Source organism: Anoplophora glabripennis, unplaced genomic scaffold (genome assembly GCF_000390285.2).
Source record: "Anoplophora glabripennis isolate ALB-LARVAE unplaced genomic scaffold, Agla_2.0 scaffold532, whole genome shotgun sequence".
NCBI lineage: Eukaryota > Metazoa > Arthropoda > Insecta > Coleoptera > Cerambycidae > Anoplophora > Anoplophora glabripennis.
Window position 1 is genome coordinate 152,273 of NW_019416635.1, and position 22,166 is coordinate 174,438.

Sequence of the window (22,166 nt, forward strand, 5' to 3'; positions counted from 1 at the left end):
TATTTTCCTTTTCTTTTGACGTGTGTAAACACTCTGGTGTGTATTGACATGAATTGAAATAAATAAATAAATAAATAAATATTTATAATATTCAATTAGAGAAAGTACAACGGAGATTTTTAAAGACTATTCATTTTATTAGTTACAGATTTTATCCTCTTCTGGTACACCTCAAGATTTATTGCTTTCTTGTTTTAATTTTAATAGTCTCTGTCGTAGGCGCATTATGCTTTCAATTATATTCCTTTTTAAAATCATAAATAACACATTAAATGCAGACTCGTTACTCTCAAGGATTTTATATCATTTTCCTAGACTTAATTCTAGATTTCACTCTGTTTTACAACCTACACATCGTACCAATTTACTAATAACATCTCCCCTATATCAAATGATTTCCAATTACCAAAAGTATGAAGATCGACTTGATATATTTTTTCATTGTATGAATGACATAAAAAAATTGTTTGTCTAGTAAATGTAATCCTTATCTTGTATTTGTTAGCTTATTTGCTTTATTTGTCTGTTATTGTTTATCCTTAGGTTCTTTGTCTGGATTTTATATTTTGATTGTTCTATGTTATGTAGTATTTATATTTTTTATTTAATGTTAGTTTGTCTTTTTCTTTTAAAATTTAGTTAAGGTTTTCTGTTTTACCTTATCCTGTAACTGGGACTTGTCCCGTTGGATATTGTAACTTCTAAATAAATAAATCCGGATCGTCAACTGGTATGTCATGGGTCAGTACGAACTGTAAATATAAATACGTAACAAAGAACTTAATTTTCAATTTCAGAGTTTGTACTTCTAAAGAGAGCAATACGTCTCTCGAAACATCAAGATGTCTTCACCGGCGACTGAGCAACCAATACAGAAATGGACATAATTTGTAGTTTCCTTGTGCCAATTTTTCTAATTTTTGATACATTCAAATGCTTAAAACATGATTTCTTACATTTTTATCTAAATTAAAATATCCTGTCACAATATTGTTTCCATAGAAGAAACAATCTGCGGTGGAGCGTCAATCAAATAAAAAATCAATCAAAATTGGCGAAAAATACGAGGTATTTCAATACTAAAATATCTGTTTTTGTATTAAAATTTTTAATTCTCTTGTTTCTAAATTCTGCTGGAATTTCAAATCTTTAATGTTTCAGTTTAACATACGGTGAGATAAAAAAATCTTTTTTTATTATTTTACTCAAAATTAAGCATTATTCTTTATTCAAATTGTTCAGAAATTTGAACTTTAAACCATTTCAATAATTTCCAAGGATATTTGACATAGAATAGGTGAAGAATTTTGATCAATAAATGGGTAAATCGAGTGAAATGATTATGTTAAGCAATGATAGAAGTACTGAAGCTCTTCGGTCACTAAGTGTTTAATACCTTCAATTTTTCTACCCAACTGAATATTTGCAAAATATCTAAAAAAAGCGCTAAATTTAAAATGTCTCGAATTTATTTTCAATGGAATTGTGGCGCAGTTCAATAAATTCAGAATATTTTTAGGACTGTTTACTCGCATCACAAATGAAACGTAATTTTTTAGAAATCAAACAATTGATTAAAAGTCCAAAACAGTATTAGCGTTGAAATTTTATTTTATTTTTTGGTAATCAAATGCATAGCCAATATGAATCCAAAAAAGTATCGCTAATGACTTCTGACCTATTCATTTGCAATTATATTTCTAAGAACATTTTGGTACTTTTTTTGGTTGTTTTACGTCGGCCTATTTCTGCTACTGTGACTAAACATCGATGCCAGGAGACGAGCAACCCCCTAATACAGTTTAGACAAGAGACCAACGGTTTTACATCCTTTCCAAAGGATGGATGGTATGTCTTGCTATACAAACCTCGCCTAACTAACTTCCATGAATACACCGACATATAGGTCACAAGAAGGTGGACAAGCATCGCGAACCTTCCCGGATCCGAGTACCCATCCAAGTACTAACCGCAATCAGCATTACTTGACTTTTCACATCAATGAATGCCAAGTCGCTAGGTCACATTCGCCCTGTTTACTGAACTTTATAGTAAGTTAAAATTAGATACATTCATTGAATTTCCAAAATACTCAGTAAATCTAAATTTTTAATTGGAAGTACCATTTTCAGTTTATTCCTTGTAATTATTTCAATTTTTAAAATGTCATCCTGAATATCTACTGTAAGTAGCGTTTTCAAATTTAATTCGAAGTTATTTCGTATTTTACTTTTTTTTAATTTAAGTTCAGTTTAGATTAGAAATTACAATATGGTCGAAACGAAATTTTACTCTTCAGAAAATAAATCTAAAAATCCAGTTCCTGTATTTGATAAACTTTAGATAAAAGTGACTGATATTTTTAAGGTTTTAATGTTTCGTGTAATGTGTCAATGGTTACCTACAAAAATCAAAACAAACAAAACGTTTCAAATACCCTACAAATGCAACACAATGTTGCACGCAAGAACTCTACAAATTACAGGCAAACCGCCGCTTAATGACATGTAAAGGTTAAATGTAGCAATATATTTATTTTTAGAAATGCTTCCTACATATTTTAAATCTAAATTGTCCCAAAAGTAAACTTATTCGTCTTACAACCAACTTGAACAAACTGTCCTGAAATAAACATCTCCGTACCACTTTGTAACTGTATTTCAGAAGAACGTGATGTATTGGACGTAACGTAAAACTTCCTCAAAGTTTTTTTATTCAGGCACGGCTGGGTTGAAAGTTGAAAGCATCCTGAAATATGTTTTTTTATCTAACGTTATATTAAATCGCTTTAATCTTTCTCGTTATGTTTTCAGTGATAACGTATGGTGCGAGAGAACACTGTTAACATTTTTATGACACAAAGTAAGTATACTTCACCAGGAAATGGCAATAATGTATATAACTACTTCGAAGTTCGTATTTAGATTTCCTACGAACAAGTTCTCACCTTAATTTACATCCAACGGAACTATCGCATTATGGTCCACATTTTGCACTCAGTGCCCATTGAGTATTTTTTTGTTCTATACTGTCAACTTAAATAATAAAAGATAGCCGTGTAATGTCAAGTTTTTCCAAAAATCTTCCAAAGTAATGGGAACAGATCGATCAAAGTTTGCAAACATTTAAAGAGAATATTATTAATAAACGTGCTATAAGAAAACAAGTTCCAAAAGGCGAACCTACCAGAAACGAAATCGAATTATTTTATAATACAACAATACAAGTTTTTAAGTTCTTACTGGTCTACAATAATATACACACGCTCGAAGTAAACTGAACTTTTGCTATAATTCGAGATGAGATAGAAAAATCATTTTAGATATAAACGTAAAACTTAAAGTTCCTGCAAGCCGTTTGGAGTAAACTGATCCGTTAATTGTTAACAAAAATTTTATACAAGAAAGGGTAATAGCAACAATGACAGGTATCAATTTTTTTTAACTTAGCTAGCAAAATTATACGTCAATATTTTGAAGGCCCTTCCAATAAATTGCAATCATTTCCAGATGCGTTAACTTTACTAGATCAAAGTTCACATGACCACATTGCTAATTCGATTGCCTTTGTCAAAACTCGTCTAAATAGTAAAGCTCGTGACATAATCACTACAGAAGCATCTACCCGAAATAATAAATACTTTTAAAAATAAAAATAAAAATCGAGAGTTCACAATCTTTAACATCAAAATGACTAAATCTCAAACAAGATCATAAAGACGCTCAATGCATACCGAATGAAAAAATGCAAAGTCAAAATGCTCTTAGAGAAATACGAGTAAGTCTATTAAAAAACATGTTAGGCCTGTAACATGTCTAGACCTTTCATTGTTAGACTGACTGACTCACTGACTGGATTAAATTGGCTAACTGAGGCAGATTGATCATCCCCAAGAATGGGTAATGATCAGGAATATTGCAGATACAGAAAAACTGTTTTGTTTGGGTTTCGGCACCCAAGACAAGAAGAGACACAGTTAGTTCTCTAGTTATTTTCATACAGGGTAGTGCAAAGAAGTGCTCTCTGACCTCCCTCACATCATGAAGCCTAGAAGAATTTTATGTTGATTTTTGACAATAATAGTTTTTATTTTTCATTGCAACCGCCTTTGTGCGACCAGTTGTCGTTTGATTGTGTGATGTTTTATAAAATAAATGAAGTGTAGAGGCAGATAGCTTTCCCCTTTTGATATATTTCGGTCAGATACTACACGAATGTAGAAATATTGACTTACACTCCTAAGCGTATTCAAATGTGACAACTATTTATTTTATAATCATGTGAACAGAATATATGGGCGTCCCGAATAAATTTGAATAACGAGTACTTGTGCTATGCGAACAATTTTCCTCTACTGTATTTTCCAGTATGTAATTTGAAACTGGGTCTATTCTCAAGGAATGAAGAAATTCTCATTAAAACCATCATTAGATAAAAACGAAATAAGATAGTAGTTCCTTTTTAATAAATAAACTTTGCGCCTCAAGAATCATTCAGGGAGAGTTTCAATAAAATAATTTATGTATATTTTAAAATTATATTATGAAGGTTTATATTTCCACATTCTTTCTTTTAGAGCCTTTTAGAGTGTTTAAAAAATGAAAATTAATGTATTTCCATTAATTCATCAATATGATTGTTGGTTTTTTTAGTTTTATATTTATAGTATTTTCTGGTAAAATGTAAAAATATTGTTTTTCTCCTGGCGCGGTTGTATTGTACAAATGTAAAACGATTTACGCGAATACGTGTATGCATGTTAGCGTAAAATGTAAAATTGGGTCTCCACCACGAAGAGCTAGCAGTATTGTTCTATGTATACGCGTGGTTAAAATGGTCTGTATTTCTGTGGATCATATAAATAACATCACATTGCACTCTGGTAAAATGTTTGCTGCTTGCACCAATGTAAGTTAAACTTGTTCGTGCAACAAATAAGGGGTGACTGTATTATGTATTTATAGAGAGCAGGTACCAAACTCGTTGTCGTAAACTATCATGCATTGTATAAGCGTTGGCAGTTTCTCTGCATTTATTTGCGATGTACCTAAATGTAAACGTATTATCTCAAATATACAAGGCATGACTAAAATGCTTGAACAAACTTTAGTGACAGACTTTACGACACTAGTTAATACAAAATTTTCCTGAAAATATATATCCGAAATAGATATTTATTTTTCTTATGGTGTATCGCCTAAATTTCAAAGTTGAAATAACATTAAATGTTATAGAGAAAATTATTCAAAATATTCAATATACATGTTTCATTGTTTCTTCATAAATTTCGTATTATACAGGGTGCAACGGATGCTGATGGTCAAATTTCAGGGGGTTATTATACAAGTAATTTTCAACAAAAAAGTATTATAAGATTTCTTTGGAAAGTTGATAGTTGCTCTTTTATTTAACATTTTTTTATTTCAAAAAATTTTCTGCCATTTTTCATAAAAATAAAAATATTTTTGTTATTCTTATAGCCACATCAAATTTAGACATACCATCGGAAAGAGAGTTAAATTTACTACAAGACGAGCATATATGAGTGTTTAAAAATCTTCTATACCTACCAGGTGCTGTAAAAAGTAGAATGAAATAATTGTGAAATGAGCAAAGTTAGTGGTCTCCTTATTGGTGGTAACGCGAAAAATTTGTTAATGAGGACGTGCTTTTTCTTCACCAAAAACTACTGTATTTAGTAAGCTATTCAACGATATATCAACTTTTGAGTTTGCTATTTTTTTGACAACAATATCAAGGGCAAAGGTAATAAAACCGTAAAAATCGAAAATACACAAACTTTATAGTATTTTATTTTATTTTTATTTTAAGACTGTTTTTTTTAAATTAAAGTAACAAAATTGTTGAAAAAATTATTTATAACTTAGTAACATGTTTACAATGACTTAATAATTTTCGATGTAACCTCCCCCTTGACGGATACATAAAGCGCACCTTCTCCGCACGGAAGCAACTATGCGACGCACATCTCCATTTTGCTGTCGAAGTAGCTCCCAACAAGCAAAAATTGTTCGAGCTGTTCTCGAGTTTCAATTGGTACTTCATGTACCAAAGATTTTAATCTACCCCACCTAATGAAGTTAGATCAGGACTTCGAGGAGGCCACCTAACTGTACCAAAGCATCCTATCCATCTATCTTCATAATGCTCGTTTAGCCATGCCCTAATCTTCCTGCTGTTGTCTGCAGGGCAACCATCCATTTGAAGCCAGGAATTAATCCGAAAATTTAAAGTAACCTCTTCTAATATATTATGCAGTTCGTTTTGAAGAAGATCAAGAAATGCCTCTGCATTTAATGTACTTTCTAGTATAATTGGTCTAAGAACGTAATTTCCAATTATACCAATCCATACGTTAACTTTGAATCTGTATTGATTATTATTGGAGGGGCGGTTTTATTACCTTTGCCCTTGATATTGTTGCCAAAAAAAATAGCAAACTCAAAAGTTGATATATCATTGAAAATCTTACTAAATACAGTAGTTTTTACTGAAGAAAAAACACGTCCTCATTAACAAATTTTTGGCGTTACCACCAATAAAGAGATACCACTAATTTTGCTCATTTCACAATTATTACATTTAACTTTTTACAGCACCTGGTATAGAAAATTTTTTAAACATTCATATGTGCTCGTCTTGTAGTAAATTTAACGCTCTTCCGATGATATGCCTAAATTTGATGTGGCTGTAAGAATAACAGATATTTTTGATTGTATGAAAAAAAGCACAAAATTTTTTGATATCAAAAAATGTTAAATAAAAGAGCCACTATCAACTTTCCAAAAAAATCTTATAATACTTTTATGTTGAACATTACTTGCATAATAACCCCCTGAAGTTTGGCCATCAGCATCAGTTACACCCTGTATATATTATGTGTGTTTTGCTATACTTACTATTTTGTATTCAACAGACGCATACTGATTTTTAATGTATCTCCTAATTTCTCTTTGCTTTGAATAATTAACTTTCTTACATTTTAATTTATTATTCATTTTTTTATTTCGTATATCATATGCCCTGCCGCACACCTATATCCCGAATATTTTCAAATATTACCGATTTGTATTTCATACCGTGTACGTTGAAATATAATATGTTGTTCTTGATTTTCGTTCATTTTTAGTACCTATCTTTAAGTATTCAGTAATGGCCCCAAATATAGGCAGTCCAACGACTTTAGACGCCTCATCTATTAAGGTATTTTGGTTTAAAGTGATCCAGAGAACCTCCTAAAATTACGGCATAAAGTTAAAAAATATTCCGTCGAGTTTTTTTTTTGAATATAGGTGATTTTTATTCTTCAGGGATTTTCTCGTTTTGCCATATCTGCACTACTAATTTACGTATCCCCTGTTTTATTTCTATCCCATCCTTCTTAATCATTTCTTAACATATATTATCGGAACCTACTGTTTTTTAGTTTTAATTCTTCCACCGCCAGTTATCATAATATTTGAATATATCCATAGAGCACATAGAAGTTAACCATGTACATAAAAAAAATTACATACATAAAAATTCATAGGTACTATTCTCATCATAGCGCATTCGCCATTATTTTAAATGTAAACTCATAATATTTTCACAAACCACAGGCTTCTTACAACTTGCACAATTTGTATAGGGACATGCACCATGCTTTAAAAGGAATTAAGTTAATGCAAATTAAGTATAAAGTGATCCTAAATTTCTCATCTATGAAGTAATATACAGTGCTTTCGAAAAGTAACGAATAAATTCATTATTTTTTAAATTGAGAAGATTTCGAAAAAATCCCCTGGCATGTCGATTTTGTTTTTAAAAAGGCACTTTTTGACAAACGACCCATATTTGTGACGTCATCGTTGTTCGAGATATGACGTCATCGACATTTTTTTTAAATAGCAACCCCCAATTTTGACCATGCCATTTGAAAGAGCGTGTCATTCTACATACGCATCGTCAAAAATCATGGTTGCCTGACAGTAGCCTTAGCGACCGAGAATGTTTTTTACTGCTGTCAGATAAAAACTTGAAATCGTACTTTATTAAATAGTTTTTTTCGTTTTTTGAGTTATTTCTTTAGTTTTTATCTTTTGTTTGGCAAAAGCAGTGCGTTTGAAGTGTTTATTGAGTAGTAACTTTGTCATTTTATAAAAAAAATGGTTAAATTAACTAAATGAGAACGAATGGAAATTCTTTGCATGATCGGATTTGGAGACAGGATGCGCACCCAAAAAGAAGTAGTTGAATTGTTCAATGAAACTCGTCCTGATCGACATCCCATTAGCCAAAGCATGGTAAGCAATATTGAGTCTAAATACCGTAACTTTGGATATGTTCGTGATCTTCCTATATCTGGTCGACCGTCAAAATCAGTAGATGATGAGCTTAATGTTTTGTTGGCAATACAAGAAAATCATCACTCAACACTTAACCAATTGGCTTCTGATTTCAATATGGCAGCGTCCACAGTTCACAAAATTATGAAAAAAGCAAAGTATCATCCTTATAAGGTATGCCTTGTTCATGAGTTATCTGAAGAAGACTTTGATCGGCGAAATCATTTCTGCGAGCAAATGCAAGAGCTATGCAATAATGATAATAATTTCGTAAAAAACGTAATTTTTTCTGACGAGGCTACGTTTGTTTTGAACGGCCATGTCAATAGGCAAAACTGCCGTTATTGGGCTATCGAGAATCCCCGATGGATGATGGAGTATCACACTCAAAGTCCCCAGAAAGTAAATGTGTGGTGCGGTATAGTCGACGGAAGAATTCTGGGTCCCTATTTTTTTGACATCAACCTAACTGGTGCAAGATATTTGGATTTTCTTCGAGACAACCTCATTCCTGTACTAATAACTTTATATCCAGATATAGAGGGACATGATCTTCCAAGAAATGACATTTTCTTTCAACAAGATGGTGCACCTCCCCATTATGCAACACCTGTCCGTGCTTATTTAGATGAGCTGTTCCCGAATCGTTGGATAGGGAGAAAGGGGCCGATTGAGTGGCCAGCCAGATCGCCTGATTTGACACCCCTAGATTTTTTTCTTGTGGGGATACTTAAAAAGCAAAGTATACGTTACTAGACCGGTTAATTTAGAAGATTTAAAAGCAAGTTATTGATAATGTCCAAAAAGAATTTATTAATCGTCTTGGCTACTATCAGGCAGCCAACGGTGCACAATTTGAACATTTAATTTAGTCGATTTTTACATAATCATTATCATTTTCAGTATTGTGAAAATTAAATTTTAAAATCTTCAAACATTATTTTCTTGAAATTTTTGTTATGTAACACCATAATTTTTCATGATGTGTATGTAGAATGACACGCTCTTTCAAATGGTATGGTCAAAATTGGGGGTTGCTATTTAAAAAAATTGTCGATGACGTCATATCTCGAACAACGATGACGTCACAAATATGGGTCGTATGTCAAAAAGTGCCTTTTTTAAAAACAAAATCGACGTGCCAGGGGATTTTTTCGAAAACTCAATTTAAAAAATAATGAATTTATTCGTTACTTTTCGAAAGTACTGTATACTCTTTGACACCAAATCTAGCCATGATAAAAAACACACTTCAAAGACCAGCTATTTATTAAGAACTTACTATATTATAGGAAATAACTACTCTGTGAACCAAAAACCTGTCCAGCGTTGAATCGCACCCCCTATATCTAGTAAAAATATTCTAACTCACTTATATTCATTTATAATTATCTAAAAATAGTTAAAATAGTCTATCAAAATATTATTAATGTCTACCTGACATATTTAAATAAATAATGTAAACTATCAAAGAAATTATTTCTTTACTTGTATTTTATATATAAATTTAGTATCTACGAATATTCAGATATCAATATAAATTTAAAAAAGGATGCTATTTGAAAGAGTAGTCTTTAAAATGTAAAAATATATCAGCTCATCTATTGTGGTTCATTACGCAAAAATTTATGTCAAAGAGGTGCTGTGCTGTTAGAGATAATTTCTTTGTAACCTCATATTTTTTAATTATTTAAATATGTCAGGTACGTTTTCTTTTTTTTTTCATCATTAATAAATAATAATAGGAGAGATTACCTTTTATTTTTCGAACGACTATTCACTTATGGTATGTATAATTCGTTGCTAAACTGATCCTAGAGTGTCTTAAATTTAATTAGCTTGCCTATGAAATTGCCAATCAGTTTAGTTAGACATTAGGGTTGTGAAGCATATATGAGTTTATTGGGCGAAAATTTTAAGAATTTTTTTTTACTTGATTTGGATTAGCTTAATACTTTTTGAAATAAAGTAAACGTGTTGTGCATTTTCTATGCTTAGTAATTTCAAATACGTTTCTACCAAGTGTAAACACATTTTCTGAAAAAAATTCGTGATTCAAACATCTATTTTTTAATGGATACTTTAAACTGATTTATTTAAATAATGATTTTTTACTGTTTATCAGTTTAGTATTTTTATTTTTTAGTTCTGTTAAGCGAGATCCACAATAATAAAAATTTGCATTGTACATTCCCAAATTCGTTTTTGAGATTGAATACATAATTTCTTCTTTGAAAATGGGGCTGGTCAAGCAATAACAGTCAATGGTGCTCGTTATCGCGACACGATAATCCAGTTTTTTGTGTCTAAATTGCAAGATATGGATGTAGACGACACGTGGTTTCAAAAAAAAACGGTGTCACATGCCATACAACTCGAGAAAATTCAAGTACAGCCTGAATCATTCCCTGGTCGTGTTATTTTCCGTTTTGATCCCAGATCATGCAATTTAACGCCACTGGACTTTTTTCTTTGGGGATTTTTTGAAGTCTAAGGTTTATGCCAGTAAGCCTACGACCACCCACGTCTTAAAGGAGGAAGTTGAGCTCTGTATCGTACATTTATAATAAACTTATATAATATATTTTTAAAAAAGTAAGGAATGTTTATGTTCAGGTACACTGCTTATTTTTTTTTATTCAATATTTTTCAATTAATTTTGTTAAGTTACTGTTATAAACGACAAAATTGTTAATTAAAAAAATAGAATAATATGCAGTATACTGCAACACGTACATTACTCGACGTTTTTTGAAATAAAATAAAACAGAAAAAAATAGTGTATACCTTATTAATATATAAAAATGTTTGTTATTAATAAAAATTATTCGATTTTCTTCATACACGTTTGCTTTGAATTAACAGCACACTCTTACCTGATTTATAGTCACTACTCTTACTTTTGTTAATAGAGTTAACATAATAACCAGAATATAAATATAATGTATAAAGTTGAATGATATGTATACATATATCGATGCGACGGGCGCATATGATTTGCACGTTCATATTTCCGCGGTTCCCCATGCACACCTTTTTATCAGCAGCAGATCATAAAGTACCGGTGATAAAAGTGTCGCTTACCTACATTTCATTTCCAAAGTCTATGCGAGGACGAGGCTACCTTATTTTTATTGAGGTGCAGTAAGAACTATTCGGACTCGGAGTTTGGGGCCCACCCTGGTCCACTATATAATTCTTTTTATTGCAGTCTCCTTAGGCATACAAAATTATTTTCAGAATAAGTTGTGCATCCCAGATTTTGTGAAAAAGAAAAATAAGTGTATCAAGAGTAGCGACTATAAATCAGATAAGAAGAGTACACTATTAACTTTGATATCAAAGCAAACTTATACAAAAAAAATTGAATAATTTTAGTAATAACAAACATTTTTATATATTAAGGTATACACTATTTTTTACTATTTTTTTATAATTTGTTATTTCAAAAAACGTCGTGTAATGTACTTGTTACAGCATACTGCGTATTATTCTATTTTTTTTAATTAACAATTTTGTCGTTTATAACAGTAACTTAACAAAATTAATTGAAAAATGTTGAATAAAAAAAATAAAATAAACAGTGTATCTGAAAATAAACATTCCTTACTTTTTTTGGGACATCCCATCTTTAGGCACATCATTATTTATTTTGATTTTGTATAATTACAGATTAATTACCAGCTATTTATTATATATTGCCGGTATAATTCAACGCTAGTTGGGACATGTATCCCATAGCAATAATAAGATTTAGAAGTCTTGTCTATAGTGTTAGATATCTTTTGTTTGACTTCAATTGATAAGATTTTTTTAATGAAATAGTTGAAGTTGTCCATAAATAAATAAAAACCCAAGCAAATGTATGAGTTGCACGGGTACCATGTAAAAGTTTATGTTAAAAATTACGTCTCAACTGCGGTGCAAATATTTGCGCCGAAATCTACATTTGATTCACAACGTAAATTTTTACTAATCCGGACCCGGCTTAGATTAATGAACGTTAACCGTAAAGAAGTGCAGCATAATTTTCATTAATTCTACTTTTCTTTTTTTGGAGAGGCAATGCGGCGCATTTTAAATTAAAACCACTCGTAAAGAGCAGTACGGAAGCATAAATGTCAAATTAATTTTTCCTTAAAGTGAGCTTTTAAATGCACACCTGCCCTGGATGATCCATATAATTTGAAAAATATCCCACTAAAGGATTTATTTTTAGAAATACTTAATCTAGCGGCTTTCGCTCCTCTTGTAAACTTATCCTCTTATCTCTCATATAAAGTTTCAGGCCGTATCCTTCGAAAGGATATCTAGCTCAACTTTAGTTGGATATCTGATAAGTTATAAGAAGTGGGAAGGAACGAAACAATTATTGGCATCGGGGCCTTTTTAAGAATTTAGTTTCCACTTATGTGAAAACTGATATATCTATATTAGATCCAAATGGACCGCAAAAAAAAGGTGATTATAGCTTTCTGCATTACTTTATGTCAGTGTGAAGATCTGTGAATATGACATGCCATTTCACCTTTTTTGTTAAATGTAGTCAGATTTTTTTATTTTTTCAGCGTATAGTTTAATATACTTAACAATATATATTATCCTAAAGAAATAATAGACGTAATAATTTTGACTGACTATTAGTCAGCGAATAATAAAAATATAAAGACTATAAAGTTTTGTTTATAGACATTTCTGTATACTAGATTTACTATTACCTTTCTATGAAGCAAGTTACTTTTGAGGATTTAAATTTAATTAAAATCGTCATTAAGTATTCTGTGAAAGTAACTCTATCCACTGGCATTCAGAAAACCAAAATATCTTGGATGTTTGGATCTAAGAACTTTATTGAATAAATTAAGGAAGTTGATGGAAACTCAATGTTAAGTAGTATGAAAATTCAAATTCAATTGAAAACATTTTTGTAAAAAATATTACTCGCTTCAAATACTTTTAACGAACCATTTTGGGCATGTTTTATAAAAATATAGTCTCAATTTAAGATAACATTTTATATAGTATTGAGACTATATTTTTATATTATATACGGGCTCTTAGAAATTCGCTTCTCACTGAAGGGATCTCGGAAACGGTAAGAGATACGAACTAGCTTAAATGGGGGCAAAGTTGCATAATCAGGGGACCAACATTATGCCTTTAAAAATCAACGTAAACATGATTAGTTTTCGAAATTTTTGAAAAAAAAAAATTTTGGAAATCCGTTTTTGTTTCAATTCAGCATTATTTGAGGTGATATTGAAAAAGAAGAACACTTCACTCTGTCGAATGGTATAATCAATTTTTATATGTAACGTTTCGTCTCTTCAGGCATGAAATGGAATGAAAATTAAAAAGTTATTTTTGATGTTGTAAGTGAAACTTCATTATAACCAGAACGCCAGGGACGGGTTATACCCAATTGTTAACAACCCATAATTTTTGCATAGATGACGATCGTAAGCTGCCAGCATTAAAAATAAGTTCCCTGAAGAATTTGCCAACGATGATATCCTCATGATTCAACTAGGTAAAATTAACAGTTTAGAAAATATTTATTATTTTATGCCGCGGTGGACATCGAGCGGCGCCTCCGCCATTTTTTGTTTTTAATTTTCAATTGGACGGAATTACTATGTTAGAATCGTACATATTTTTAAAATAAGAGCCTTTAAAATCTTGTCTGCTGTCTGCTAATAATTTTCACTAACAAAATTTGACACACACTCTATACATAACACAAAATAGAAAAACAAGAATAAGTTAAAGTAAGTTAAATATTCAACTCCAAATATCGAGGTCCATTCAGACATTTCCCAAAAACGTATAGACCTATTAAATTATTACCCACTATTAATGTATGGGCAGAAATAATAGGTAATAATTTAATAGGTGCTTATGTTTTTGAGGAACGTCTGAATGGACATCGATATTTGTTTTTGCAGCCAGTATTAGACGATGTTCCATTAGACTCCCGAAGAAACGTTTGGTTCATTGCCCACGAGGCTCCTTCCCATTTCATTATTTATCCATTGTGTCTAATAATAAATGGAGTGGGAGAGGAGGCCCAATTACATGGCCACCACGTTCTCCAGACTTTAACCGGATGAACTTCTTCCTGTGGGGATACTTGAAAAGTTTAGTGTACAGACAAGGGATTAATTACTACAAAGAATCAATTTCCATTGTGATAATATTAGATATATCCCACAAATGCTTTTTCATGTACAAAGAAATAACATTCGTAGACTTAGAAAGTGTGTGGAGGTGGAAGGCCCATATTGAAAATGTATTTTGATAGTTTTCTTTCTGTTAAATTATTTTTTAACTTACTTTAACTTATTCTTGTTTTTTTCTTAGTTAGTGTAAAGCGTGTTTGTCAAATTCTGTTAATGAAAATTACGTTAGCAGGTAGTAAGATTTTCTGGGCTCTTATTTTTAAAATATGTACGGGTTATAATATAGTAATTTATGTCCTATTAAAAATTAAAAACAAAAAATGGTGAATGCGCCGCTCGATGTGCACTGACATAAAATCACAAATATCTCCTAAACAGTTAATTTTACCAAGTTGAACCAAGAGGGTATTATCGCTGGCAAATTCTTCAGGGAACTTATTTTTGATACAGGCGATCGTCATCTATGCAAAAATTCTGGGTTGTTAAGTATTGGGCATAATCCGTCCCTGGCGTTCTGGGCATAATAAAGTTTGACTTACAACATCAAAACAAGCTGTACGCTTGTGTTATCGATCACCAAATTTGCATCGTGATGAAGTTAATGGTTTACAGACTGTAAATAAAAATAAGTTTTTAATTTTCACCATTGAAGATCCGTAACTTGTTAACGAAGTCCTCTATGAAAAAAATGTATATGAAGACTTGACATTATTTTGTACTCGACGTTTTTGTATCAATACCGGGACACCCTGTATATCTTATACGAGTACATAATAATATATTATATTTTTACTTATTTAAATTTTTCCTGCAGCGAAAAAAGTAAACAGCTAATTTAAAAATGTATTGCTGTTAATATCTGTCTGGCCTCGTTTTTCCTAACTGACATGTCACATTAAAGAAACAGATAAAAATTAAAAAAAAATAATAATAATAATACACAAATCTAACTTTGATTAGATGTAATTATTTAAGTTACTATTGACAAATATTAGAAAAGTTTAAAATTAATATTTGTCAATAGTAACTTAAATAATTATTCTTAGATAAGGTTCAAAATTAAAAATTAAAATTAATTCTTTAATTAACTTGATAATAATTAATTTGAAAAAGATTTAAAAAAGAATTGTAGACATTAGTATAATCAAAAATTAACTTTGTAGCCTTGTTTATGACCTGAAGATGAGGTGTAAAGTGTAGACCTCGAAACTAGTTGTCTTTTAAACACTACAAATAAAAGGATTGTGAGATTACTAAGTCTTTCCAGAAAATTATATTATTTATTTATTTTTCATGATGCCGAAGTAAAGAGGAAAAGTCATAGAATTAATTATTTACAAATTAATGAACTAATGTACAAACCCTGAATTTTTCAGTAACTAACCTTAAAAGGTACGAGCAGGCTGAGAAATTATGATTTTCACTAAAATATTTTAAACGTACCTATATTCGGTGTGGCAAAAAGGGTGTAATAGTTGCCTTTCAAAAAAAAGTAAGACGCCACTAATAAATTTCTAATATGATTAATATTCGTAAATCCCTTTTACAAAAGAAATTCTTCCGCTTTAGAAAAAAAATAGTCGACTCCGAGTACGTTTTTTATAGATGTTTCATAAGATAAAAGTAACTACAAATAAATCTCTACATTTTCAAACTAGCTACCTACAATTGTTATTGAAAGTTGTGGCTATTAATTGCAAAGTAGATGCAGTCTGAAATCGTGCAATAAAAGCTTGCAGTAAAAACTTTTGTTGCACAGGCACGGCTTCTTTATAAAAGCCAATGTTTTGCAATGGAAATTATGTAAGAAACTGTTCTTTCCTAAGATCGTCGGTAAAATAATTTTACAAAACGTAATCAAAGAAAGCCCTGTGCCTTAGTATACCTTTGAATATAAAAAAGTAACCAAATTATGTTTAAAAATAAAAGAATCAACTACAACTGCATTTTACGTAAAATTATAGACGATCAGGTTACCTGTGGTCTCCGCCTAGATCGCCTTCATCTGTCTCGTCTTCTCGCAGGTCCCTCTTTATAACAACGACGGGAGGGGGTTTGTGTTCGGCTCGGGGCTGCACGTTGGGAGAGCCTTGTCCACCCTTGCTACCCTTCCGCTGTCTGGTGGCCAACACTAGCCGCCTTGGTATCGACATGATGATGACCACATCGTCGAGGCTCATCCGCGTCACGTCCACCAGATTAACAGCTAAAATTTCGTCTCCGACCTGGAATTAAGTGGTTTCGTTGAAAATGCATTTCGAAGGGGTGGGTTAGAAGATATTTCGTAGCACATTCCTGTTTAAAACTAAATTTTAATACGGAAGCTAATTTACTTCTTCAAACATTATTTTATGCAAAAATGTAATAGTACCTATGATATCATACGTGATGTTTTTAATTACATGTAATTTAATACAAATGAACCAACAACATATCATTATGAAGGTATTTAATTCTGATTAATTTTTTGTCGTTTTTATTGTTTCCCGAACTACACTATCTTGTTAAATCCCCAATAAGTAGTAGTAATCAATTATACAGGTCGACAAGGGTCAAGAAGCAGACACGCTAATATGCATTCCCGAAAGATTTTGGTGCGCTGAATCCGAATCTGGCCGCAGAATTGCTCTATCACGTCAGGTTTCTGAGATATCACAACCTAAAAGTGCAAAAACACTGTTTTTCGTCATGCAGTAATGCCATCTATTCTTGTTCAAAAAAAAACAAAAAAAAAAAATACATATAATTTAAAAGTACAAGGCTCCCTCTTTTGAATGCCGTTGAGTTTGCTCAAATATCTTTTTTTTTTTTTCGTTGAGATATCACATGTTGAAATTTCGTTTATCAGTTTCTTAATATGCGAAAATCTACTAAGGATCCCTTAGACGTCAAACAGTTGATTGCAGTTCAGAAACTTCATACTCAGAAACCTTCAATACAAACGAACTCAAACCCACAAACTCCAAATCCACAAACCCACAATCCCTAAACCCACAATCCCTAAACCCACAATCCCTAAACCCACAAACCCCAATCCCACAAAATCCGAACCTACAAACTCCAAGCTTACAAACCCCAAGCCCACCAACTCCAAACCCACAAACCGTATAGATATGAAGTTTCTGAATTGCAATCGACTGCTTGATGTCTAAGGGATCCTCCTAGATTTTCGCGTATTAAGAAACTGAGAAACTTAGAAATTTCAACATGTGATACCTCAACGAAAAAAAAAAAGATATTTGAGCAAACTCAACGGCATTCAAAGGAGGGAGCCTTGTACTTTTAGATTCAATGTATTAGTTTTTTGAAAAAGAATAGATGGCATTACTACATAACCTCAAATATGACGAAAAACAGTATTCTTGTACTTTTAAGTTAGGATATCTTAAAACCTTACGTGATAGACCAATTCTGCTGCCAGATTCGGATTCAGCGCACCTAAATCCTTCGGAAATATATATTCAAGTTTCTGCTTCCAAAAAAAAGTTAAATTTTGTTGGTTTGTGTTATTGTAAACAATTTTCATTTGTTAACTAGTAATTCATGTTATTGATGAACAAGATTGAGTAATTTTGTGTTAATATTTTGTTATGTACCATAGGTACACTAATATCACGACACTAATAATTAATTATTATTAATGTGCACTATTCATTTATTTACATACTGTAACAAAAGTCGGGACTCGTGATAGATTATTTGTTAGTATTCGGAACTGATGGGTCAACTCGGTCAACAATAATTATTGAAAAGTTAATGGTTTTCAAGTAGGTTTAGCATCGCCATAAATTCGTTGAGCAACTGGTGCTCTTGTCACCGGGAGTAATAAATTTGCAAAGCTCGACCATCACAGTTCTTCGGATAAGGCCTCATGAAATTTAGCAATGATTTTGAACAAGTAGATTTAGATCGTCGAGGCCATGTGTTGAGCATCTGGTATCGACTAACTACGTCAGTTTAGCCCATGGTGAAGGGAAAAATCGATATTTCAATAACGCGCGAAATACATTCGAAAGGACGTCGGAATTCCAAGATATTTAAATAAGTTGTTAGGATGTTGTGAGGAAAATAATAATAGATTAAATAGCTGGTTTTTAGGCGGATTTTCCAAGCTATAAGAATAGATTAAATGAGATTGACTAATCCGTCCCGTGTTGCTATACGAAGTCACAAAAGGAAGGTGTAGGGTTACTTGTAAGTTCAGTTTAGTCACAAAATTAGCCATACAATTGAAAATACAGTCAATTAGGTATTAACATGGTATAGTTTCAACCCCCGATATTCAGGGATCCCGCCAATAAGATAAGAACTGAAACTTCTATATCTAAGAAATGGGCGTCTCGAAGCGAGGTGTCGAATTCATATGAGATCTCCAAAAAAAGGGCAATTTCTCCTTGCATTCCGCACTGGGCAGTTTTCTTAATTTTAGAGTCTCAAGTTAATTTAATAATAATGGATAAATTTTGCTATCAATTCGCGTTGGGTTCCCTGAACCTCGGATTGTGTTATCGCCTGTAAATTAATTAATAATCCATTGTGTCTTCATTATTTTGTTTGTTTTTATTGTTATTAAAAACCTTCCTGGAAGTTTTGGTGTTTTATTGCTTTTCTAAATTAAGTGTCCATCGAGTCAGAGTGGAACACCCTGTACAACCAACACCCGGATTATACTCTACGTGAGCGACGTACGGTAAGTGTCTGGAATTCATTCTCTGAACGTTCAACATTTCTAAGTTCCCACGTAGTAATTAAAGTGTAGATGATAATTATAAATTCCCTTTCGAGCAGTAAATGGTAAACTCTTTTGCAAGTTAATACCGTTATGATACTGATCATAACGGTAGATAGATAAATAATGAAATAACCCCTCAGGGGTCGCCAACCGCAGTATAACCAATTATTGATATGAAACGAATATTACTAATATGTATATCTATTAATATTAATTGACAAAAGTTCAGAAGGACAAGGGTTTCGCCAAAAAAAAAATCTAAATATCGCTTACTTTAGAATTAGGATATTGTAGATGATAATTTTCGTACGAACATAAGAAAAATTGCCACTCAAACTTGTATGTCTAAATCAATAGTACACAAAAAATGTAAGCAATAATTCTGTCATCCCTATGGTTTTCAACGAATGCAGGAATTGTCAGCAGGTTGGCAGCATATCTTCCTAACAGACGGAATTTCTGTAGAGGTTTTTAAAAGTAAATCACAGGAGTTTTCTCGAAAAAATTCTAAATATAGGTAAAATTTTACACCTGAAGGAATATTTCATAGTACTCATCGCTAGATTAGCGGCAACCCTCAAGAGTTTTCAACACAAATTTTCTGTTAGATCTAGTCGATGGGCAATTTGATCTCTCAGAAGATTAACAAAACCAAATTGTTTGGGCTTTTAAATTAGGTACTACTGCCAATCCTGTTGGAAGGTATTCCATTGAATATTCGCGCATCCTTCCTATAGTGCTCCGTTTTGTCTAACTGCAACGTGTTTACTACAACCATATACATACTATCTATATACTATGAGTTTTGTTTGGATCTTGACCGGAAGGAAAACCTCATCGCTCTGTCCTTGCCGAGTAAACAGAAGATAGAAGCAGATGCCGATGCGAGAATGTGACAATTTCGCTAGATACAATAAGTAAATTGTCACAGTCTAAGCAGTGGCAATCCGTAGTAAGGACAACAGCCGTCTTGCTCTCTCCACTCGTTCATGATTTTGTGTGCAGGGCATGCGTATTGGGTTCTAATTCCTCGGGAGAGACAGAAAAGTATCTCCTTCTCTCCGGACAATTCCGCACACATGGGCCTATAGCCGGCTACCATTATATAGATAATAAGTATATGACTACAACATGTGACCCTGCACAATGTTAGCAATTCTTCGGAATTAAAAAAATAGCGCACAATTCAAATCCTGCGTTCTTTTAGACGTGTTGTGGAATCTAATTCTTGTTATGTTTGAAAAAAATTAAATATTTAAGTATTACAAGAAATAAGCAATAGAAACTAGTGATGTAACGAATGCCAGTGTTTAAACATTCGCGAATGCGAATGCGAATGCGAACATCTGTTGTTGACATTCGCGAATGCGAATGCGAATACGAATATTCAGTTTTTAAATCTAGCGCCGTTTATCTATGATTCAAAATATGCCGCGCGCGACGCACATAATATTTCCGGTGACAGCGGCGCTAGAGGCTAAATAAATTAGCGTTGTTAATTTGGTAGAACGGAATGATTGGAATTTTGTTCTGTTTTCGCTACCGGCTCAGATGAGTTTGTGAATTGTGAGGTTAGACTGTTGTTAATTATTTCTTAACTTTTTTGTTTAATTTACCTAATATTGTTTTCACATTCTGTATTTTTCTTTCACGTTCATATTCGCAAAATATTCAAAGATATTTTCGAATGCGAATGCGAATGCGAATATCATAAATCAAACGAATATTCGCAAATGCGAATGCGTATGCGGATATTCGTTACATCGCTAATAGAAACACGGAATCTGTTCGATCTGAAACAGTTCCATTGGCTAAACGGATATGAGAAGTTCATATTTTCACCCTCTTTATTTCTTTTATCATTTTTTTGTTAACAATTGTGAAATGACGGTACGCAACTGTATTATTTTTTCACCAGATGTCAGAAAACGTTGAAACAATTGCTACTAAAATATATTCTGACCTAGAATCCAGATGGTGCAAAAACCGAGATAATTTTATTATAGTTATAACAAAAATCAATGTACTTGTGTAGTTAGCAACATTATAAACATTAACTTCTCGAGTTTTATGATGAAGCGGGAAATCCGGGTCTAATTCCTGATAACTCTCTTAGATTTCACACCCATGTATGTAAGTGCATTCATCCTGCCTACACATTTATGCAAACAATATATCCACAAAGTGATTGCATGACTAGAAAAGTTAAAACTGTTTTCAAATTGGAAATCGGAATTAGAATATATAGTCGTACAAGTTTCAAGAAAACAATTGATTAAAAATGGAGAATAGCTTTCTTTTGCAATAAGCAATATTGTTTCATTATTCAGGATGAAATTGTTTATTTTAAATAATATTCACGAGAATATTCATACAGTTAATACTAGACGCAAATCACAAATAATTATTTCACACCGCGCCACTACAAACATGAAAGATCTTTTTCCTATTATTTTCTAAATCGTATAATAATGTATTTGATTTTCTCAAGGCATTAAATTTAAGTTATCTCTAATGCTGGGGCCACACTTACGTCTAATGCCGTTAATTATCGCACTATCTTGCATTAAACGCGCCCTAATTTATCATAGTCATTATTAATGGTGTTAGACGTTAGGCGATAATGCTGGGTCACACTAACGCCTAATGCCGTTAATTATCACACTATCCTGCATTAAACGTAGGTGTAACCACGACTTAGCCGCTAATTTATTATCCTCATTATTAATGGCATTAGACGTTAGGCGATAACACGAGTGGCAGTCTTTTTTGACACATCAAAGCGATTTACGCGTTATTTATCGCATTGATGTGGCTTCACTAGCGTTGTCTATTAGAGCTTGGAGCAGGTTAATACGGTTGCACAAAAATGGAGTGGTCTAACGAAAAAATAATAGAGTTTTTAGA

At 32.1% G+C, this 22,166-nt stretch overlaps 1 protein-coding gene across 1 annotated transcript in view; it reads right to left on the minus strand.

Moving 5' to 3' along the window:
• LOC108914465 (rho GTPase-activating protein 100F) overlaps positions 1 to 22,166 on the minus strand; it is a 224,447-nt gene that overhangs the window by 67,106 nt on the left and 135,175 nt on the right. Inside the window, exon 5 of the mRNA XM_018720293.1 lies at positions 16,505 to 16,752. Within this exon, the coding sequence (XP_018575809.1) occupies positions 16,505 to 16,752 (248 nt within the window). The remainder of the gene's footprint in view (positions 1 to 16,504; positions 16,753 to 22,166) is intronic.